The 24712-nt window shown below is 42.3% G+C and overlaps 1 protein-coding gene across 1 annotated transcript in view; it reads right to left on the reverse strand.

The window, feature by feature from the left end:
• The window catches only part of TRPM6 (transient receptor potential cation channel subfamily M member 6), a 131313-nt gene that overhangs the window by 102608 nt on the left and 3993 nt on the right, over positions 1 to 24712 (reverse strand). The window contains exon 2 of the mRNA XM_042850587.2: positions 724 to 803. Within this exon, the coding sequence (XP_042706521.2) occupies positions 724 to 803 (80 nt within the window). The remainder of the gene's footprint in view (positions 1 to 723; positions 804 to 24712) is intronic.

Here is a 24712-nt window from a genome sequence, read left to right on the forward strand (position 1 = left end):
CTCCTCAAGACAGAGACCTGCTGATAGGGATACTGGGATTAATAGTAGCTCTCTTCTTCTATTTAGAGCAGGTTCTACCTTACTATTTGACACAAGGTCACATTTTTGGAGTAGGAAGGAGAATTTCCATGTACCAGTAATTCGGTTCTGTGAACTGCACCACACTTCTCCCTCTCAGTCTATCTCACGTGGAGGTAGGGTGACCAGACAGCAAGGGTGAAAAATCGGGACGGGGGTGGGGGGTAATAGGAGCCTATATAAGAAAAAGACCCCAAAATCGGGACAGTCCCTATAAAATCAGGACATCTGGTCACCCTACGTGGAGGCTAGGATGCATTTTCAGCTACCGGACTTAGAGCTACATGTGTGAAAGACCAGAATGCTCAACAGCTTCCAGTTTGGGTATGCAACAAACAATGGGCCTGTCATCACTTTACAAGTGTGTTGACTGAACTGTCCATGAAACAATTAATGAATGACACTGCAGCCCTACCCTGGTTATGACTAAAGGCTAAAACCTCTCCTGTATATAACAGCATCTATTCTACAGTATCTGCGCCTTCCTTAATATTTAAAGAAAACATTTGGTGTGAGCTTCTAACTGCATGGCACTCATGTAATTGTGGCACTGCAAAACTGTAAGAACAGCATCCACAGTGTCCCTATAACATCTATCAATTCTCTTTCAACGTAACAAGAATAAAACCAAAACCACAACTATACCTGTGAGGATCTTTTGAGCTGGGTATGACTTTTGCACACTCTCTTTTATTGAAGACTCCTTCAATCCAAGATTTCTGAGACTGAAAAATAATACCAAACATAATTACAGTCCTTTACCTCAGAAAGCAAAATAAATAATTACTACATAATTTCTGCAGTGCAGGGCCTGTAAAAGATCTCACAATGCTTTACACTATGATGTGTGTGCGGCATAGTTATAGCACTGTCGGTCCTTGGATATTAGAGAGACTGGGCGGGTGAGGTAAGATCTTTTATTGGGCCAACAGAAGTTGTTCCAATAGAAGTTATTACCTCACCCACCTTGTCTCTCTGTTACACTATGATGTCAGGAAACCAAATGCCAATTAATATTATCAAGGAGCCCAAACGAGAACTCTGAATCAGAACAACTCCAATACCCCACTCCCAAACGTAGAAGTGTTCTATCTGAACCAGAACTTGGTAGTTTGAGTCCATCTCTTATTAATAAATGTGAAAGCTCACTCAGGGGAGGTTTAAGACTTACTTCATCTGCTATAAGATTCTAGGACAACCCAAAACTGAGGCGAGATATGAAATAAATGCTGATCTGTCAGTATCCTCCTCCTTCTGGAGGATATATGTTAAATGTCTAGTATGTAGCTATCTTATTAAGTCTGTAGTAACCCTGGAAAGGTGCAGGCTTTGAATTATCATTACAATAAACTTTTCTAAAAGAGAGGATTGCAATTTCTCATTTTATAAAGGATGTTAAGAATTGCAGTTGTCCCAGTTAAACATTTACAGACATGAAACTACAGAAAAATGCTGAAAAAGGCCTCTCCAAGGAGTTAATCCAACTTTTACTGAAGTCAGCCAGAGTCTTTCCATTGGATAAGGCTACTAGAGAAGGGCTATAAAATTGAGTGAATTAGGTATGCACTGTGCTATGTAAACTTCTCAGGAAATCTCCCCAAGATTTTTTTTCAATCACATGATTTATTTCAAGACCAAAAAAAAAAAACCCCAAATCATCTCATGCTAAACTTCACTCTTCTGTCACTTTGCTTTTGGTACTTCTAGTTCCCTATGCCCCATCTACACAATGTCTATCTAGATAATAAAACGTTGAGGACAATGATGTGTCTTCATACTTACAGTATTTGTAAAGGGCCTATCACCCTCTAAAAGCAATGTAAAATAGTAAATAACAACAAATGAGAATGTCAATAATTCAATTACTAGAGTATACCGTTTGGAGTCTGGTAGGCAGAGTTCTGTTATAACCCAGAATAATCCTCTTCAGCTTGTTTGATTAAGCATCATATTTCCACTAATCAGGGAAGTGGTTTTTTTTTAATTCACCTCCAAATCCTTAAATATTATCATTCCAAACACAAATCTATGGCTGTTGATTTGACTGATGTACAGAACATCAAGAGCTGTGTAAAATGAGGTGTAAACATATCTTTTGACTCCCCTTGAAAGCAATGAGATTCTTTCCTTTGAATAATAGGAGCTACATCAGGAGCTTACTAATATTAGAGTTTGTAAGAAAATCAATATAAGAAATCTATTTGTGTGGATATTTGTCTGGGAACTGCTGCATTTAATTGAGCCTAATTTAGTTGTATCTTAGAAAGATGATGAATGGGGAAGATGACCCTCAGAGATTGATAGGAGCTCAGACACACACAGGAATATTAATAATCTCAGAAAGAAATTCATTGACTACAAATTTTAAAAAGAAGGCATGGAAATGCAGTTCACGGGAAATGTTGAGTAGGAGTTGCATGGAGTAGTTTCATTATTTGATAGCAGGTTTTTTATATACAGTTCTCAGAAACCATTTGGACACATTCCTATTAGGAACCATTACTCCTTCATGCCTCCCAAACAATTCCATCCTTATTTCTTGAGCAGTCAAGCAAAAAATTGAATTGACACCATTATAGCATTTGGGGATTCCAAAAATCCACCACTGTTTCCTGTAAATAAAATTCTAAGCCTATCAAAAGTGGCAGAGAACAGTATGTCCATTAATTTTACTCACTGCCTTGAGGAAGAATTCATTTTGCTGAACTTGTTAATTAAAATTACTATGTTAGGGTGACCCAGTAGCTCCTTGATTAGTGCTGAACAGTACAACATGAGAGATCCGGACTCAATCTCTTGCTCTCTTGGTGGGCAACACCTGGAAGCACTGACAAAGGCAACAGGGGAAGAAAATCTAAGAGAAAAAGGAATTCAGGAGAGCTGGCCATTTCTCAAAGACACAATATTAAAGGCACCACAGCAAGCTATCCTGATGCAAAGGAAAGATAGGAAGAATAGTAAAAGGCCAATATGGCTCCATCAGGAGCTCTTTAATGGCCTGAAAATCAAAAAGGAAATCCTACAAAAAGTGGAAGCATGGACACATTGCTAAGGATGATACAAAAGAATAGCATGAGTATCTACAGTCAAAATCAGAAAGGCTCAAGTACAAAATGAGTTACATCTAGCAAGGGACAAAAAGCAATAAGAAGAGGGTTTGTAAATTCACTAGGAGCAAGAGAAAGATGGGTTCAGTAGTGTTCAAGAATTTTTATAATGACTTAGATAATGGAGTGGAGAATATGCTTATAAAATTGGTAGATGACATCAAGCTGTGAGGTGTTGTAAGCATTTTGGAGGTCAGGATTAGAATTCAAAAGGAGAACTGATCTGAAATCAACAAAATGAAATTCACTAAAGACAAGTGCTAAGTACTACTCTTAGGAAGGAAAAACATCAAACACACAAATACAAAATTAGGAATAACTGTCTAGGCAGTAGTACTGCAGAAAAGGATTGGGGGTTATAGTAGATCACAAATTGAGCATGAGCCAACAATGTGATGCAGTTGCAAAAAAGAGTAATATTCTGGTGTGTGTCATCATGGTTGTTGTGTCTAAGACAAGGATGGTAATTGTTTCTCTCTACTCAGCACTGGTGAAGCCTCAGCTGAAGTGTTGTGTCCAGTTTTGGAAGGCACACTTTAGAAAAGATACGGACAAACTGGAGAGAGTCCACAGGAGAGCAACAAAAATGATCAGGGATTTAGAAAAACTGACATACGAGGAAAGGTGAAAAATACTAGATATGTTCAGTCTTGAAGAAAGATGACTGAGAGGGATACTGAGAAGTTTTCAATATATTAAAGAGGATGGTGATCAATTGTTCTCTGTGTCCACTGAAGGTAGGACAAAAGATAATCAACGTAGCCTGCAGCAAGGGAGATTTAGGTTAGATATTAGGAAAAACTTGAAGGATAGTTAAATGAAGGTTGTGGAATCCCTGTCACTGGAGGTTTTTAAGGACAGGTTAGATGAAAACTGCCTCAACAAAGAGGGATGGTCCTGCCTCAACACAGGGGGATGGAGCAGATAACTAATTGAGGTCCTTTCCACCCTTATATTTCTATACTCAGCCCTGAGAGACAGGTGAGATCCTAATCTGCTTTCACTTCAATCTATGAGCAGCACTAATAGGTCATAAGAATAATTGTCCTTTTCAAGATCAAGAGATTAGTAACTCAAGGCGTCAGGTGACTTTCCTTAGGCTACACTATTTCCAGGTATAACCAGACCAATTCTTTAGATTTCCCGAAGGCATTCCCTTAGTTGGAATACTATGGTCCAGTTGTCAGATCCAGCTCTATAGCATGTAGTTCTAGTGGCGATCAAGTGTACTCAAATCATCCATAGACGTCTTACTCCTGAGGGCATTCTGCACCAAAAAGTTAAAAATTCTGTGCACAATATTTTAAAATTCTGCAAATTCTATTTGTGAAAATAACACTACATAATCACACCAGTTTCAATTATTTTGGTAATTTATTTCTAAATACCCATCAGCAAGTATGTCTGTAACAATAGGGACAAACACAAAAATTCCCCCAGGAGTAGAGAGTTAAAGAAACCCCCTATGACAACCAAGTTTCTGTTTCTCTGTACCCTTCTCTCCCCCCAGAGCCCAGCTGGGGAGCCAGACACCCACAACCCCTCTCCCCCAGCCAATACAGCCAAACCGCCTCCCCCCCCTTTCCCTGATACCTGCACCCCTTTTCCCCCCAAAACCCAGGGATCCAGAGGGAGAAACAGCCTGATGCTTGGTCCCAGGCTTGCACGGAGTTTCCTGCATGCTGCCGTCTAATTTCCCTCAGTGTGTGCTGGGAACTGCAACTGCCAAGAATCCTCTAGCTCTCTCCCCCTGGCAGTGTCTTTTATGTGTGAGCTGGGCTCTGCCTGGTCCAGCGGCCCCTAGTGGCAGCCAGCAGTACTGTGGCCCATTTCTGTGGGGGAAAGGAAATTTTGTGCGCACAATGTTAATTTCTGCAAAATTCTGCATTGCGCAGTGGCACGGAATTCCCCCAGGAGTAACGTCCCTGCCCTTAAAGATCACAGTATTTATAAACAGAAGCTTTGGATTCAGGCTGGAGCCCAAAGAGAATGGTATCAAGAGAAGTTTTGCCTGCCTAACTTTAAATTCTTATTCATTACCTTACACAATGCAAGTGATAACATATGCTATTAAGTTTTAAAGAGTAGGAAAAGATCAAACACCACATCATAGCCATTTGGTGAAGTGTTCAAAGCCAAAGGACAATTTTCAGTTTCATGTTGTCCGGAAGCATAGAAAGAAAATGCATTAGACAAGGTAACTATAGGTAGTTTTCCTTATTTTTCTGTATTCCTTACTATCAGCTTTTAGTACCGCCTGTGACGGTCACAGAGACCCCCTTGGAACTGTCACCTGATGTGCTGAAATGACCTCTGAGACTGTTTTCTTTGTCAGCTTGGGACTCCAGAACCCTGTCTTTTTGAGCCAGACATACTAGCCTGCTGCAACACAGACCCAGGGTCTGAACCATGCCCCCAAAGCTGCAAACTTAACTGAAAACAGCTCAGCAAGTACTCCTGTCTCTAGCACCCAGACACCCAGCTCCCATTGGGATCCAAACCCTAAATAAATCCACTTTACTATGTATAAAGCTTATACAAGGTAAAGTCATAAATTGACTGCCCTCTATAACACTGACAGAGAGATATGCACAGCTGGTTGCTCCCCCAGCTATTAATCACTTACTCTGGGTTCATTAATAAACAAAAGTGATTTTATTAAGTATAAAAAGTAGGATTTAAGTGGTTTCAAGTAATAACAGACAGAACAAAGTAAGTTACCAAGCAAAATAAAACAAAAGACGCAAGTCTAAGCCTAATACATTAAGAAACTGAATACAGGTAAATCTCACCCTCAGAGATGTTCCAATAAGCTTCTTTCACAGACTAGACTCCTTCCTAGTCTGGGCCCAATCCTTTCCCCTGGTACAGACCTTGTTAGTTCCAGCTCAGGTGATAACTCAGGGATTTCTCATGACTGGCAGCCCCCTTTGTTCTGTTTCACCCCCCTTTTATAGCTTTGGCACAAGGCAGGAATCTTTTGTTTCTTGAGTTCCCACCCTTCCTTCTAAATGGAAAAGCACCAGGTTTAAGATGGATTCCAGTACCAGGTGACATGGTCACATGTCCTGTGAAACCCCAAGCCTTCATTGTTCCCCAGCCTGACTCACAGGAACGCAGGAAAGCTGGCAAGTAAACACAGTCATTTACAACCAACTGTCCTAGTCAATGGGAGCCATCAAGATCTTAAACCACCATCAGTGACCCACATTTTGCGTAATTACAATAGGACTTCAGCGTTATACCTCATATTTCTAGTTTTAGATACAAGAATGATACATACATATAAATATGATGAACACACTCAGTAGACTATAAGCTTTGTAATGATACCTTACAAGAGACCTTTTGCATGAAGCATATTCCAGTTACATTATATTCACATTCATTAGCATATTTCCATCAAACATATGGAGAGCAACGTCACACCACCAACCCATTCTGAACTAGCATTAGATTTGTACGTCTCTTAAAAAAAAAAAAGGTAAAGATAGAGACCAGATGTTCTGGATACTTCCCATGGCATATTTGCATTCCTTTAATACACAGCCACTTTCTTCAGTGATTAAAATAATAATGGCAATAATCAACCCCATAAAACTTAGTCCTCAGGTAGCTGACCACACTAATTCTAATCACAATGAGCCAAGCCTGAAGCTATCAATAGGAAAAATCCTATTGACTTTAATGCGCTTTGGATCAGACCTAAAGACACAATCCTGCTTCAATTAAGGTCAATGGCACAATTCCCATTTACCTCAATGGTGCAGGATCAATGAATTTCCTTCTAAAGCTGGGGAAACTGTCAGAGGGTATACGATTCCCAGAGTCCCCACCAACCCCTATAGCAGCATTCACATCTGTTGTGCAATTCCACTTCAGAACTCTTAATAGCTTCTCCTAAACCATTCGCTAGTACCTCTCAATAATACATTTCAAATTCTACACAATTTCAAAACTGGATTGAGGGAATAAGTAAGTTTCTCCCTGCACCAGAAAGGAGCAGAAAAGAATTGAAAATTTGCCCCTACAAATGTTTCTACATTATTTAATTTTTATTTATGGGATGAAATGGTCAGGCCTTTCTACAGAATTTAAATATATATAGTGGTTGTGTTATTTCCATGTTAGAGACAGCAATAATAAGCAACAATTAAAAGCTTTGGGTTGCAGGATCATCTGAATTCAGGTTTAAGAAGTGTGGTTAAAACAAAATGCAATAAATCTGAACTTCTGAGGTTATTGTCTTCACATTGAAATAAGATAAATTAAACTACACGCAGTACAGATTTTGTGATGTTCTGATGCTCATGAGACACTGTCTAGTTCCTTAGACAGTAATATAAACAAAAATCACAACCAACCAAAAAAGTAAATATAACCAAACTAAAACTAGGAAAAATAAAACATAGGTTTGAAACTATCCTTCTCAATGAAGGTGAGCTCCCTAGTTTCTGAGCTAAAGGAGATGGAAAATATTGATATATTTTCATTTACAGCCAGATGCTCAGCTGGCATTAACAGTCTATGCCAATTTACACCAGCTAAGGATCTGGCCCATAATGTTTACTGAGCTCTGTTTCTTAAGTTAATGCTTTGATGAGGCATCTAGACTTGCACTGAATGATCAGAAAAAAAGATTAGCTAGAGAATACTGCATGTATTTTACAATTGAGTAAGGACTGCAGGATTTGGCAGCTAGAATTTAAAAACAGATTATTTCTCAAAGTCATTGTAATTAATTATTTAACACACACTTACAGCTGGCCCCCATACTACTAACAAGGTGCAAAGGCACTGCATTTAGGTCAAGAAATGCTGACTAATTCACTATATTTTCAAATATGTCAATCTATGATGAAAAGTGGTGCTTTATTAATTTTCAGATTGGTAGTTTGAAAGCAAGTGTAGTTTTCATTTTGCATGTCCTCATCAAATCCTGCCTGAGTATTCCATTTGAAATCATAGGGCTACTCCTATAAAAACAAGGGAAGCAGGATTTGGCCCTCCATCTATAATTTAGATCAGTATTTCCAGATTATGAGTTTTCTGCAAATTTGGATAGTGTATAAATTATCCACTCTGCTTTGGACTGATTGTGTAGTTTTCTGTGGCTTTTCTGTGTAGTCAAAATGCAGTCAGGGCTTGCGGTATTGATGCTTTGGGCATAGAGTTCAACTATTCAGCTAGCCAGTAATATGCTTGCTTCTTCTAAATTCCAAATCTTGCTCAGGGTGGCTATTCACAAAGCCCCAAAGGCTCTTTCCTTGGTGAAGTCAATAATATAAAGAGGTTCCAATCAACACATGCTATTTTTGAAGCTACTCCTGGAGAGCTGATCGAACAACCTGGATTTTTACCTAGATGTCTTAGACTAAACATGAGCTATCCCTCTACTGTTCCTAGAAGAACTGGGCTTCACCAGATAGTTCAAAGTTATCTTTATTCAGCAATTTACATTGATTGGGGGCAATGTCAAATGGCACAGTAGGTACTGATTCAATGTAGATTTATTATAATTAAAGTTTAAATGATTTGGAGCCATCAAATTGTGCACATTGTTAGCCTATGTAACCACGATTTTATTCCTGTCACTCATTCTCCCAACCCCTTCCTCCAGTTGTTTGTAACATTCATTTGTTGAGTCTTGTGCTCCACATGGGCACAGCAGTCCACCTGCACAATGCATATTACAAGATATGGGCCTTCGAGTAGAATTTTGAAAATTCTTATCAAACAGGGTACCCTCAAGTGGCTGACCACAGCACAACAAGCACAATCTGCAATGGTTTCCTTTGCTTCATTTCCTGAAGCCAGACAAGTTGCCCATCCTCTTCTTCACAGACCAGACCATTGGCCATCTCATCAGCCCAGGAAAGGAATGATGTCCCTCTAAGAGTTTAATAAAACCCCTCTTCCAGGCATCATTTATTAATATACGTGAATCCACTTGCAGGTCCCTCAAAGTGAAACCGTTCACAAATCCCAAAATAAAACAAGCTAAGAAAGAACAGTTCACCAGTTCTGTCATCCGTCTCCCAGGACCCCACCTCTTCAGGTCATCTACCTGAGAGGTCACAATCCTTGTTCCATGATACTTGTGCCCTATTCCAGGGCCTCCACCCTGCTGGCCATTCTCCAAGCTTCTTACAACTCTCCCGCCACAAATCTCATCTCAGGGCTTCTGTGAGCAGGCTCCCCACAGCTAGGGTGACCAGATGTCCCGATTTTATAGGGACAGTCCTGATTTTTGGGTCTTTTTCTTATATAGGCTCCTATTACCCCCCACCCCGTCCCGATTTTTCACACTTGCTATTTGGTCACCCTACCCACAGCATTCCATTCTCTAGGCTTCCTTCGCCTGCAAGTCTCATCCCTGCTGAATTCCTCCAGAATCACCCTCTTCACTTGAATTCAGCCTGCCCCTGGCTAAGCCAGATCTTCCCTTTACCTGGGGGCCACTGCACAAGCCTTCTGCTTGGCAGGGCCGGCTCCAGGGTTTTGGCCGCCCCAGGTAGCCAAAAAAAAAAAAAAGCCACTATTGCGATCTGCAGCGGCAATTCGGCGGACGGTCCCTCACTCCCGCTTGGAGCGAAGGACCTTCCGCCGAATTACCGCCGAATAGCTGGACCTGCCGCCCCTCTCCGGAGTGGCCGCCCCAAGCACCTGCTTGCCAACCTGGTGCCTGGAGCCGGCCCTGCTGCTTGGTAAGGTTCCGCAGCCCCAGCCAGTCAACTCTCTCCTGTTCTTTCTGTGCACTAACACTTCCCCCCCAGCAGCTCGCAACTCCTACTCTTTTTTTGAGGGGGGGGGCAGGAAAGAGCAAGTTCAGACCTAGCAGCTTGCTCCAAGGAACTCTCAACAGTTCCCAGCAGCTGCTGCTCCTTCCTACATCATCTTCCTCCCTGTCTGAACTGCCTCTTGGGTTTTTAGAGATGCCAGGTGCTTTCTATCAGGCCCCACTGGGAGGTGGCTAATTACTCACAAGTGAACAGGACCCATTCCTTCTTCAAGGGGCCAATCATCCTGTAACACCTAAGCAATTTAAGTGCCTAAGTCCCATTTTCCAAAGTGACTTAGGAATGTAAGGCCATAGGCCCTGTCCACCAGTAAAGTGATACAACCCTCTTTTGGATGATGTTGTTGTCTTGGTATTTATCTATAAACAATGTTGTGTAAGGGATGAAATGAAAACTTATACTGGTCATCCTAATCATTGCGTGGTGTACGTACAGGTAACAATTAAAAAGTTGTGGGTATGTACTAAAATATGCTCAAAGCATGAAACAAGGCAAGCTTGGTAAACAAGTTTGTCCAGACAAAGGAATTTTGATTTGCCTGTCTGCCTAAGTCTGGAATGTAAATGGAGCAGGGTAGGCCAAAGCCAATGGGATCTAACATTTGCATCTAAACTCAACAGGAAAAGCAAAATAACAAGAGGATAAGAAAAGAGTACCTGCCACCAGCACTGTGGGAACCAACAGCAAGAATATTTTTCAAAGGTTTACTGAACTATAAAGGTAGGGGGAGGGAGAGAGACATGTGGTTATCCATCACTGTGGGAACAAAGAAGTCAGCATCTTCTGTGGTCATGAATGGTGGATCCCCAGTCATGTGGGTTGGTGATGCTGAGAGGTGGCTTTATGGGAAAAATTGCCTTAGACAAGGATTGTAGCCTGTTAAATTTTAATCTCTAGAAAGTGTATTTATACTTTTGTTTTATTTGTAACTATTTTCAGTTTCTATTACCTTTGCTTAGTATCACTTAAGCTCTGTTCTTTTTTAGTAAACTTATTCTTGGTTTTACTATAAGTTCATCACAGTGCAATATATTAAATTGCTGATCCCCAGCTGATCTAACAGGGTGGTGTTTATACTGTCGCTTTGCAGACAACAGATTTGGTAATTTCTGGGAGTGTCCAGTGACAGGGGCTGGGTACTTCAGAGGAACGCTTTTTAATGAGGTTTGGGGTCAGAGTGCACCTAAGGTTAACCTGCAAGGCAAAACAGAGGCTGGCAGAGCTTTTGAGGAGATGCGGGGGAGGGGGAGGACAGCTAACAGACTGGAGTGTCATGTAGATGACATACAGTTTAGTTCCAACAAGTCCTCCCTCACTGAGGCAGGGGTTACAAGGTAACTCACACCAACCCCTTACACATAAAGCCAAAGACAGTTATACAAATGTCACAGTGGTTTGTGCTATTTTATAATCAGCCGATTATCCCCCAACTAATAGTAGAAAATGGAGAAGGTCTGGTTATATTTCAGCCTCACTACTACATTCCAATATTTTGGAACAAAAGTATAGTTATGTTTACTTAAGTATTAATATTATCATATCAGTAATCATGTCACATTGATCATATCTGTCCCTGTTTTCTTATGCTCCCTCCACTTCTTTGTTGTAACCACCTTGTAGCCCCTTGTCTTACTGTAAGTTCCTTGAGGAAAAGATTATCTTTTGGTATGTTGTTTGTACAGTGCCTAGCACCCTGGGTTAAGGATGAAAGAAGAAGGGTGATGGGGGTGGGGGCAGTTCTCCAAAGCTGACAGAGGTAAAAAAAAAAAAGTTACACTTATTTGCCCCAGCCCACCCTTCTCCATCCCAGTAGGGATGCAAAGGTGTACCCTCATCTCCAGGGCACCCACTCATCCCTGCATGTAGCATTGCAAAGACTTTGCCTTTCATATCCCCCTCCATCTCACTCACTGGTCACTTTGTTGTCTGCAATGGTAAGTCCCAACTTGCATCATCTCCCAACCTCCTCTTTGGGTTTTCTATGGCTCAGCCCTCCAGCCAAATCATGTAACAGTTCACTCCCCTTCTGCAATTACAAAAAGGCCCAACTTAAAGCCCAAATCAAATGCCCACACTAATAGTTCTTCTGCCCCCTTGCATTGATTTTCACTGAAGTCCTCTGCTTCTTGACCCCTTCTCCCAGCCCCTACAGAGCTTCTGTTATCTTGTTTCTTCCCCAGAAGGAATCCCCTACTGCTTTCCCTGGCCAGGTACTCCCTTCAGCCTCACTACTACATTCCAATATTTTGGAACAAAAGGATAGCTGCCTTATTGGTTACTTCCAGTTTCACACGGTGTCTGGTTGACCAGTCAGTCCATAACTCTGGAGTTTGTATATTTTAGGTTCTTCTGTACTTGACTTCAGTAAGGAAATTGAATCCACTTTTCATCATTGCAACTTCCCATAGGCAGACTTTCCCCTGTTGGAGCACTAACAGAGCAAGAGCCAACACTATCCAGGGATGAATCTGGCCCTGGCCTAGGACTATTAAAATCTATTATGTTTTGTTAAGAGACCAGCCACTGTGGTACACAGAAGCAACTGAGAAAAACAGAATGACAGCAGAATAGAATTTGTTGTTGCCTAGTACATTTAATACTTAAGATATCCCAAAGTTCTTTACAAATACATTAGACTCTCTTTTGCCTTGCATCTTATTCAGTTACTAAGGGCAGGTCTACACTACCCACCTGAATCAGCGGGTAGAAATCGATCTCTCGGGGATCGAATTATCGCGTCTCGTCGGGACGCGACAATCGATCCCCGAATCGAAGCTTCTACTCCACCAGCATAGGTAGGAGTAAGCGCCATCGATGGGGGAGCCGCGGAGGTCGATTTGCCGCCGTCCTCACAGCGGGGTAAGTCAGCTCCGATACATCGAATTCAGCTACGCTATTTGCGTAGCTGAATTTGCATATCTTAAATCGACCCCCCCCCCCCCCGTAGTGAGGACGTAGCCTAACACTATAGGGTAGTGCTTTATATCTACCTTGAACTCATGTTGTGCTGGTGTAAAATAACTAAACAAGATACAGGGCAACAGAGAATCATTGCCAGAAAGGGCAGTCTATCTTCCAAAGCTGCACAGGTTCAACTTTAAAACAGTTTTTTCAATGATTTAAATATACCAGTGCAAAGTACAATGTGGCACTCTGAATTTGATTGATGTATATAATATATTATGTAACTAATATATTATATACAAGTGATTAAAATAAGCTAAATCAGTATACATCAATATAAAATTTAAATTGAATTAAGAGTGTTCACACTGTGTTTTGCACTGGTTTAGCTAAGTCATTTCAAAACACATTGTTAATTAAAATGGTGCATCTGAACAGAAACAAGGGGTAAAAATTTCAAAAATGCTTAAGTGACTTAGGTGACTAGTCTTAATTTCAAAGGAGACTTAGGACCTTAGGTTTCATTGATTTTCAATGGGATTGAGGCTCCTAGGGGCATAAGTGTCACTTTTGAAAATGGGGCTTTTAGAAGATTTACCCAAGGCTAAATGTGGAATCCTGTATGTACTTTGCAATAGTGTGCACATGCACCCAGACACAGATTTAGTGAGATCAGACTTTGTTTTATGGACAGAAAGAATATTGACCCATACACTTTGGTTATCTCTAAAACTATTATTAGACCTTTATACTTTCACCTGGATTGTCACAGACATAGAAAATAAATATTTTAAACTCCTATTGTCTTCCTTTGTTCTCCCTAACCCTGACAGCTACATAGATACATTTAAAGAGAAGGGGAAGAGCATCTTCGCACAATGACTTGCCAACCTAGTGAGGACAGCTTTACACTAGGTTAAAAGGGGACAGGTGACAAAAGCATAAGTATAAAACAGATGACATTAGGGTGACCAGATGTCCTGATTTTATAGGGACAGTCCCAATATTTGGGGCTTTTTCTTATATAGGTTCCTATTACCCCCCACCTCTGTCCTGATTTTTCACACTTGCTGCCTGGTTACCCTAGGTGACATTAACAGAGGATCAAAGGGGTAGCCGTGTTAGTCTGGATCTGTAAAAGCAGCAAAGAGTCCTGTGGTTCCTTATAGACTAACAGACGTACAGGAGCATGAGCTTTCGTGGGTGAATACCCACTTCTGCGAATGCATGTCGACATGCATCCAAAGAAGTGGGTATTCACCCACGAAAACTCATGCTCCTATACATCTGTTAGTCTATAAAGGTGCCACAGGACTCTTTGCTACATTAACAGAGGACTAAATGCTGGGGAGAGGGGAGACATGAAAAATTACAATAGGATCATAGGAGCAACAAAAGGGAAATCAGTGGGGGAATTTGCTCAACAGCTCAGATGTCTATATACAAATGCAAGGAGTATGGAGAATAAACAAGAAAAACTGGAAGTATTAGCACACAAGCTAAATTATGACTTAATTGGCATCACAGAGGCTTAGTGGGATAAGTCACATGACTGAAATATTGGTATAGAGGGGTGTAGCTTTTTCAGGAAGGACTGGCAGGATAAAAAGGGAGGAGGTGTTACACTATACATCAAGAATATAATTACTTGCTCTGCGGTCCAGAATGAGGTCAAAGGCAGACCAGTTGAAAGACTCTGAGTAAAGATAAAATGGATAAAAAATAGGGATGACATCATGGTAGGGGTCTACTATAGACTACCAAATCAGGAAGGAGGCGGATGAGGCATTTCTAGAACAAATAACAGAAATATCCAAGCCACTTGAACTGGTAGCAATGGGGAATTTTATCTACCAGACATCAGCTGGAAAAGTAATACGGCAACACACAAAATTTCTGATAAGTTCTTAGAATGTATTGGGGATAACTTTTTGTTTCAGAAAGCGGAAGAAGAAACTTGGAGGCAGCCATTTTAGGCTCGATTCTGACCAACAGGGAGAAATTGGTAGCAAATCTGAAGGTGGAAGTTAATTTGGGTGAAAATGATCGTGAAGTGACAGATTTTGAGATTCTAAGGAAAGAAAAGAATGAGACCAGTAAAGTAAGGACCAATGGCACCGACTCCGTGCATGCTCCGGAGCTGGAGCACCCATGGGGAAAAATTAGTGGGTGCTCTGCATCCACCAGCAGCAAGCTCCCCCCCCTCCTCACCCCACTTTCTCCTTCCCCCCTGCTCCTCCACCTACCTCCCAACATTTCCTGCCTGGCCACCCCCAAACAGCTGTTTGGCAGCATTAGCACGCTCCAGGAGGGAGGGGGAGGAGCGGGAACATGGCGCACTCAGGAGAGGAGGCAGGGAAGAGGTGGGGCCCGGGCAGAGATTTGGGGAAGGAGTTGGAATATTGGCAGGGAGGGGGCAGAGTTGGGGGGGACTTTGGGGAAGCGGTGGGAAGAGGCAGGGAAGGGGCAGGGCCTCATGGAAGGGGTGGAGTGGGAGCGGGCCCCAGGGCAGAGGTGGGTCAAGCACCCACAGAAAGAGGGGAAGTCGGCACCTATGGTAAGGACAATGGACTTCAAAAAAGCAGGCTTTAAACAGACTCTGAGAACTGTTAGGTAAAGTCCCAAGGGAAGGAAATCTAAGGGAAAAAGGAGTTCAGGAGAGCTGGCAGTTTCTCAAGGATACAATATTAAGGCACAACTGTAAACTATCCTATTGCAAAGGAAAGATAGGAAGAATATAAGAGGCCATCAGGAGCTCTTTAATGACCTCAAAATAAAAAAGAAATCCTACACATAGGCGCAAACTTTCTAATTTCCCTGGGGGTGCTTGACCCCTGCTCTACGCCAGGCTCCCCTCCACCCCATCCTTGCCCTGCCTCTTCCCACTCCTGCCCCGTTCTGCCCCCTCCCCCTCAGTGCCTCCTGCATGTCACTGAACAGCTAATCCCGGCTGGTGGGAGGTGCTCGGGGGGAGGGAGAGGAGCTAAGCACCAACTATTTCTTTCCTGTGCATGCTCCAACTCCAGAGCACCCACGGAGTCAGCGCCTGTGATACTAGGGGGAAAAAAACTTTCTAACTCTGAGCATAGTTAAGTTCTGGAATTGGCTTCTAAAGGAGATTGTGGAATCCCAGATTTTTAAGAACACATTGGACAAGCACGTGTCAAGGCTAGCCTAGGTATAATTGGTCCTGTTTCAGCACAGGGGGCTGGACTTCATGACTTCTCAAAGCCCCTTCCAGCCCTACATTTCTATGATTTTATAAAATTGGTTGAGGAGAGCGTGTGTTAAGGGGGCAAAAAATTCCTTTTCACAGAACTGCTCACTACAAGATATCCTACACTTCCTCTTTAACATCTGGTACGGACTACTCTGTGTAAGCTGAAAAACTTGTCTCTTCCACCAACAGAAGTTTGTCCAGGTCTGGGAATTGTACTCAGAATGTTACAGCTAAATAGGAGGTGGAACAGATTAGACTAGTACATATTTCAAGGGACTAACCATTCAAGGTGAAGTGGTCTGTTAGCATTTAGTGCACTGGATGAGGTATACCACATGTTGGATAGGCATTTGTAGGACCCATGGATCTCGTAAGGTGTGTTGTGGAGGGTGTTGATCATTGTAGCAGAGGAGATGTGTCTGCGGGTTTTTCTATCTGTTGTACTGGTACAATCTGGTGCCACTTTAAGTTGGCATGTCCTGGTTTGTGGGGAGCTTGCTTCTATGATGATGTTAGAGCAGTGGCTCTCAAACTTTTGTATTGGTGACCCCTTTCACACAGCAAGCCTTTGAGTGTGACTCCCCTCTCCCCCCAATAAATTAAAAACACTTTTTTATATTTAACACTATTATAAATGCTGGAGGCAAAGCAGAGCTTGAGGGTGGAGGCTGATAGCTTGCAACCCCCCTAAGGGGTCAGGACCCTCAGTTTGAGAACCCCTATGTTAGAAAGGTTTCTGGGGTTGTTTGAAGGCCAGAAGGGGAACCTCAGGAAAGATTTCTTTCAGGATATGGTTCCCATCAAGTGTAGCTTGTGAATGTTTAATGATACCCCATATAGGTGGGATGGTAGGTGACAACCACAGGTGGGCCATTGGAGAGGATTTCATTTCTGTATTGAGGCAGGTTTTCTCAGTGTATTAGGTGGCCCATTCCATGATGTGATCTACTTCTGTGGTGGAGTGTCCTTGCTTGGTAAAGGCAGTTTTAAGTGCATTAAGGTGTGTATCCCAGACTTCCTCTTTGGAAAATATTCTATGGTATCCCAGTGCCTGGCTGTCAATAACAAATTGCTAGGTGTGTTTGGGCTGGTTACTGGATCTATGAAAGTAGGTGTGGTGATCTGTGGGTTTCTGGTGGATAGTTGCCTGTAGGGTTCCATTGTTGAAGCTGATTGTGGTGTGGTCCAGGAAGTTGAGTTAACATGGGAGTGTTCTAGAGACCGTTTAATGGATAGGTTGAAGTTGTGGTGGAAATCTATGATGAAGTTTAACAATGTGATAAGCAGCAAATGCTCTAAAGTGCCACTATGTGGATCCTGATCACTTCAGATAAACACAGTAGGTTCCCAGATTGTTATAATATACCACAAGCAATTCAAAAGGAATCCAGTAAATTGGTTTGAAAACACCAAATGTCTTTCCATTAAAAATAATTAAACCATAGCCAATAACTCCAATCTTAGATACTTAAAAGTTAGACCCCTAAAGCCATATTTAAGCTCCTAAATAAAAGTAAGCTGATTGTAGAAGTGCTGAGAACTACAACTCCCATTGATTTCCATGAGAGCTGTACTGCACTGCACTGCACCACTGAAAATCAGCCCTTATTTAGATGCCCAGATATGAATTTAGTGGAATAACTTTAGAACCCTAAGATGTAAAAGTGTTGGCCCCATTTTTACTGGTGTTCAAGAAGATTTATTTTATACTTTTAAAATTATATTCACACCAGGGCCAGCGCAACCCATTAGGTGACCTAGGCGGTCGCCTAGGACACTAACATTTGGGGGGCGGCGACCGTGGCGGCCAGATCTTCGGCCGCCTCTGTCAGGGGCGGCATTTCGGGGGCGGGACCTTCCGCCACCTCTGTCGGGGGCAGTATTTCGGGGGCGGGACCTTCCGCCACCTCTGTCGGGGGCAGTATTTCGGGGGCGGGACCTTCCGCCACCTCTGTCGGGGGCAGCATTTCGGGGGCGGGACCTTCCACCACCTAGGGCAGCAAAAAAGCTGGCGGCGCTCCTGATTCACACACATGATTGTTTGCACAAAGGCATCATATTTGACTGCAGATATCTCTCTCATCTTAGTGGCTACAAACAATATTGAATTTCATGAACTGACACTGTTTCGCATCCTTCAACAATAGATCACAAGCACAATCCCTTCAGATTGGTCTGTATACCATGTCACCAACTCAAACTGCATGATAAGGACTTAATAAAGACTGGGAGTGGATGGGTCACTACGAAAACTAATTTCCCCCTGCTGATACTCACACCTTCTTGTCAACTGTTTGAAATGGGCCACCTTGATTACATTGGCCTCATTAGCACTACAAAAGTGATTTTTCCTCCCTTGGTATTCACCCCTTCTTGTCAACTGTTGAGAATAGCTCACTTCCACCTTAATTGAATTGCCTCATTAGCACTCACCTCCCACTTCGTAAGGGAACTCCCATCTTTCATGTGCTGTGTATTTATATCTGCCTACTGTATTTTCCACTCGATGCATCTGATGAAGTGGGTTTTAGCCCACGAAAGCTTATACCCAAATAAATTTGTTAGTCTCTAAGGTGCCACAAGGATGCCTTGTTGTTTTTCCAATACAGCCTAACACAGCTACCACTCTGAAACCTGCATGATATGTGTTTTTCTTAAAGCCACAGATCCTGGAAGCATGTGACTCATCTCTTATTTTTAAAGTCATTTCTAGAAATCACAGTTGCACAGAAAATTGAAATTCTAATGGCTCAAAAACCAGAAGGCAATTTTTATATAGTGTAAAACCACAAGATTTTTTGGTGCCTGACTCAGGATATTTGAATACATGGGGTTGGGAATACTGATGTACAGTGCTAGTGTAATGAAACATCGATTTTGTTTGAGGCCTTTGGCTACTACCACAATACAAATATTAAATTAAATTAAAAAATGGGGATCTGATGGTACAAGTCCATATCTACAAACATCTACAATCATTAGCATCAAAAAACATGAAACAAAACTATTTTAAAAAAAACCACATGAAAAGTGATTTACATTTAAATATGCTAGAGTTTAATGTTTTCTCTCACAGCATGGAGACCCAAGGAACCCATTCTCTCCCCCATGTCATTTTTCACTTTCAAGCTAAATGAATGTAAACGTTACTCATTAAACACAGCTACTCATTAAACAGCAGGTAATATCTCCAACCAGCGCAAAAAAAAAATCTTATCTAAAGGCATTGTAGATCCATTAGGTCAACTGCTCTAGGGAGCCGGATATCCATTCCTTACTCGGAGGAGAGCCCCATTTAAGTCAATGGGAGTTTTGTCTGATTAAAGGCTGCGTTTCTTCCGAATCCCTTCAAATCTGTCCCCATCTCCATCCCTGCCACGGGATGGTTGGGGGATCGTTTCTCTGCGACCCCCAGGGTTCAGTCTGTGTAAATCCATTTTGATAACGCCAAACATACACTTTACACCCACAATGCATGGCTCATTGTAGCAAAACATAGAGCAGTAACAGAACCTTCCTCCCCCGATATTAAAATGAACTGGGGGGTGGAGAGAGAGAGAGAAAAGCTTTCAAGAAACAATAAATCACATCAAAGCAAATTAAGCCGCACCCACGTTCCCTCCCTGGTGCTGCCTAAAGCAGCTGGGCTGGGGGTGCCTGCAACAACTTTACATCGCTTGGAACGTAGGTCAACGTGTAAAGGGTTAAGGGCAGAGGTGGCAGCAGCAGAACCTGGAGGAAGCAGGCGAGCCCTAGGACCAGGGAGGAGAAGCTGAAGAAGAGGACAATTAAGGATCGCAGCCTAACACGCCCCCTCCCTCTGCCCCCAGAGGACGGCGGGACTCGCCTTACCTTCAGCGGGACTTTCATCTCGTCCTGCTTCCTCCTGCTCGCCGGGGGGTGGGAATCTGGACTGGTTTGCAGGTCTCTGTGCTCATCCCCCTCTGACAACCCTTCGTGACCAGGGTGTCGCCATCCCCCTACCCGCCTGCTGCTCCTGCACACTGAGCCTAGCTGCGAGAAGAGGAGGTCCCTCCAAGAGGGCATCTCCATCTCCTCCTGCCGGGCTCCATAAAGACTTGATCCTTGGACCACTGCTGGAGAGGGGGTGGTTAATGTTCCACTCCCCTTATCAGTGACTCAATCTCTCTTTATGGCTCATCTTCAATCAGAAGGCTCTGCAGGGCGCTCACAGAACAAGTTGTGGCTCATTTGCACAGCAGTTTAGCAATGAGTCACAGCAAGGTCACGGTGTGCATCCATGCTGAAGTGTCTTTGCTGCGCCTCCTGCCACAACCATCCCAGCATGCCACACCCTGAAGCATCGCGTTGCTATTATGAAGTATAAGCAGGGGAGGGGTTTTTTTTAGGGGAGAGGGGGAGTTGAGTGTTTGAAAGAGCAGTTACAGTTTAGGGATAAAATCAAAATTTCACGAAGAACGAGGTAGGTGTAAAACTAGGTTTGAGTGGGAGGAGGTTCCAAAAAAATCCCACGAAGTTTCAAATTTTTGAAAAATAAATAAATAAATAAATCAAAATTTTTGCTACTTTTTCCTCTCACTTTCCCACGCTACCAGAGCTGGTTGTTAAGTAACACAGAGCTGTACAAGAGAGCAATGACATAAAAGATTTTTTTTAAATTGTGTAACCCCCTATATCGGGTACCCATAGGCAACCCCCTGCCAAATTTCAAGTTTTTACTCCTAAATATGGCGGTGCTAAAGCGTCTCAAAGAAAAAGTATCAGAGGGGTAGCTGTGTTAGTCTGAATCTGTAAAAAGTAACAGAGGGTCCTGTGGCACCTTTAAGACTAACAAAAGTATTGGGAGCATAAGCTTTCGTGGGTAGAATCATAGAATCATAGAATATCAGAGTTGGAAGGGACCTCAAGAGGTCATCTAGTCCAACCCCCTGCTCAAAGCAGGACCAATTCCCAGCTAAATCATCCCAGCCAGGGCTTTGTCAAGCCGGGCCTTAAAAACCTCCAAGGAAGGAGACTCCACCACCTCCCTAGGTAACGCATTCCAGTGTTTCACCACCCTCCTAGTGAAATAGTTTTTCCTGATATCCAACCTGGACCTCCCCCACTGCAACTTGAGACCATTGCTCCTTGTTCTGTCATCTGCCACCACTGAGAACAGCCGAGCTCCATCCTCTTTGGAACCCCCCTTCAGGTAGTTGAAGGCTGCTATCAAATCCCCCCTCATTCTTCTCTTCTGGAGACTAAATAATCCCAGTTCCCTCAGCCTCTCCTCATAAGTCATGTGCTCCAGACCCCTAATCATTTTTGTTGCCCTCCGCTGGACTCTTTCCAATTTTTCCACATCCTTCTTGTAGTGTGGGGCCCAAAACTGGACACAGTATTCCAGATGAGGCCTCACCAATGTCGAATAAAGGGGAACGATCACGTCCCTCGATCTGCTGGCAATGCCCCTACTTATACAGCCCAAAATGCCGTTAGCCTTCTTGGCAACAAGAGCACACTGTTGACTCATATCCAGCTTCTCATCCACTGTGACCCCTAGGTCCTTTTCTGCAGAACTGCTACCTAGCCATTCGGTCCCTAGTCTGTAGCAGTGCATGGGATTCTTCCGTCCTAAGTGCAGGACTCTGCACTTGTCCTTGTTGAACCTCATCAGGTTTTTTTCGGCCCAATCCTCTAATTTGTCTAGGTCCCTCTGTATCCGATCCCTACCCTCTAGTGTATCTACCACGCCTCCTAGTTTAGTGTCATCTGCAAACTTGCTGAGAGTGCAGTCCACACCATCCTCCAGATCAGTAATAAAGATATTAAACAAAACCAGCCCCAGGACCGACCCTTGGGGCACTCCGCTTGAAACCGGCTGCCAACTAGACATGGAGCCATTGATCACTACCCGTTGAGCCCGACGATCTAGCCAGCTTTCTATCCACCTTACAGTCCATTCATCCAGCCCATACTTCTTTAAACTTGGCGGCAAGAATACTGTGGGAGACCGTATCAAAAGCTTTGCTAAAGTCAAGGAATAACACATCCACTGCTTTCCCCTGTGAGGGTAAGAACCTCACTTCTTCAGATGCAAGTAAGGAATACATAAATACATAAATTCAGCCTGAGGCACACACCTAGCATGGAAATTTTCACCCCAAACAGTTAAATCTTGGTAAACCTATAAACTGGGTCTTACAATGGGAAGTGTTGGACAACTTTGACAATGCTACTAGCAATGCCTATAATGTAGGTCCTGGCTCTGCAATGAGTTATGCACAGGTATACCCTAGCACCCTCATAGATCCCCATAAGCTTCATTTTGACAAGTTTCAGAGTAGCAGCCGTGTTAGTCTGTATCCGCAAAAAGAACAGGAGTATTTGTGTCACCTTAGAGACTAACAAATTTATTAGAGCATAAGCTTTCGTGGACTACAGCCCACAAGAAGTGGGCTGTAGTCCACGAAAGCTTATGCTCTCATAAGCTTTATTGTGGGTCCAAGCAGGAGCACACATCTGCCTGTGTTCATTTCAGTGAAGGACAGAGGGCATTTGGCATTTTCACAATTCCATGTTTTTCACACCTCATTACAAACAATATGAATTCTTTCAGACATGACAGATTTTATGTTTTCCCTGGCATTGGACAGGGCTCAGTGTGGGTTATCTCTAGTACTAATTGCATAAAAAAAAAAATCTTTTGTAGTATACTCCACCAACACAATCACCTTAACTCTGTTGTAAACTTTACCACCATATTCACCAATATCTGATACAAGGATTTTCTAAAGACCCAATATTTGGTACCTCAGGATAGATCTAACCTCACATCAGCTAACTCAGGCTTGTGGGGCTTGAGCTGCAAGGCTATAAAACTGCAGTGTAAATGTTTGGGCCTGGGCTGGAGCCCAGGCTTTGGGTCAGCCCATGCCTGAACATCTACACTACAATTTTACAGCCTGAGCTCTGTGAGCATAAGTCAGCTGACATGGGCCAGCTGCAAGTGTTTATTGCAGTGTAGACATACCCTCAGAGACCACTTAACTATCATTTTAACCATCAGGAATCTATGCATATTCTACCCTTTTACCACATTATCTCCTTGTGTCTGAATTACTGAGATGTTCCTATTACCATTTTCCTAGAAAATCAAACAATCCTATTTCAATGGGACTCACCTTTAGACCAGAGAGCTCATTTACCCATTTTTGTCTTCAATGTATAATTTCTTATCTGTAAGGTATTACTAACAGCAATAACATCTACAATAGGTGAGCTTAGCCAGGGACTTCGAGTCTTCAGCATGCCACATTCCCTGCTTCTGAGATTCCACCTGAGTGCAGTATCTTTTTTTGACCACAATCCAGATAGCATACAATCAGAACTGAACCAAAAAGATAAGTTTGAGAACAGAAGATGTTCTTTTCCGGCTTTGTTAAGGGTATAAGAACTTCTCTTCAAAACAAAGATGATTTAGGGAGACTAATATCCACTTGTTTCCATGCCATATCTGGAACATATATATGTCCACTATGGTCTGATGGATCAAGCCTATTGTTCAGGAAATATATAAAACCCAGGATACTTCACCAGCCTGGCTTTAGCCAGGCAAGATCTATTATAGGAATGTCCATATTTAATTTTGTGCGGAAAGAGCCAACACCCAACTCTGACATACATACAAAGCTGCTATATAGGGAACTCCCAACATGTTTCTTTGTTTTTTCCTCCCCGAACACAAGCTTTGGAAATAGGGTTTTACAAGTCTCTCTCTCTCTCTACCTTTCACCTTTTCCTACGTACTTGGGCAGAGAATAAGGGTTGAGGTGAAGACAAGAATGAGGAACAAAATAATTATTGGTAACAATTGTCTATATGTTTCCTTTCTTCATCTCTACATCTATGAACCCTCATTTGAAAATCTTTAATCCTAGTAAAGATCCTGCTCTAGGCCCTGAGTCAGGATAGATGACAGGCAGAATTCTAAGGTAGAGTGTAATGTTCAGATTGAAATTTGTCCAGGAAACAGGATTACACCATTACTCCTATAAAAGTGGTTATTAACTTTATATATGTAATGGTAATTATATTCATAAACTTTTCATAATGCAATATATCTCATACACACACACCATTTTATCATCATTAAAATACATTACACAATCTTAATGTAATGCAAGAAGTTGTTATATTGGGAACAGGGATAGAACTGGTCAAATAAAGTTAATCAAAATGTAATTTTCCCCCTACATTATCTGATAAATACTGTTTAGGCCCTCATTTAGTAAAGCATTAAAGCGCATGCTTGAGTTTTGATTTCAATGAGATTTTGCACATGCTTAAGAGTTTTGATGAATCAGGTCCATAGAGCCAGGTGAATAATTCAAAAATATTTGTGTATATGAATTCTGCAAATATTTTATTTGTAAATTTTTCTTCAATATTTACCCAGATCTAATTTGGAATATATTTAAAAAAACAAACAAACCTGAATTTGCTTCGTCTTTCCTTGTGATACCTAGAACTTTTTTAAAGTTAATTTTAATTAGTTCTAATGTTCACCTAGCTGTTGAATGAGTAAATATAACTAAGTGTATTAGCTGAAAATTCACGTCACACAGCAGTAGTTAACACAT

This window comes from Chrysemys picta, chromosome 6 (assembly GCF_011386835.1).
Source record: "Chrysemys picta bellii isolate R12L10 chromosome 6, ASM1138683v2, whole genome shotgun sequence".
Lineage (NCBI taxonomy): Eukaryota > Metazoa > Chordata > Testudines > Emydidae > Chrysemys > Chrysemys picta.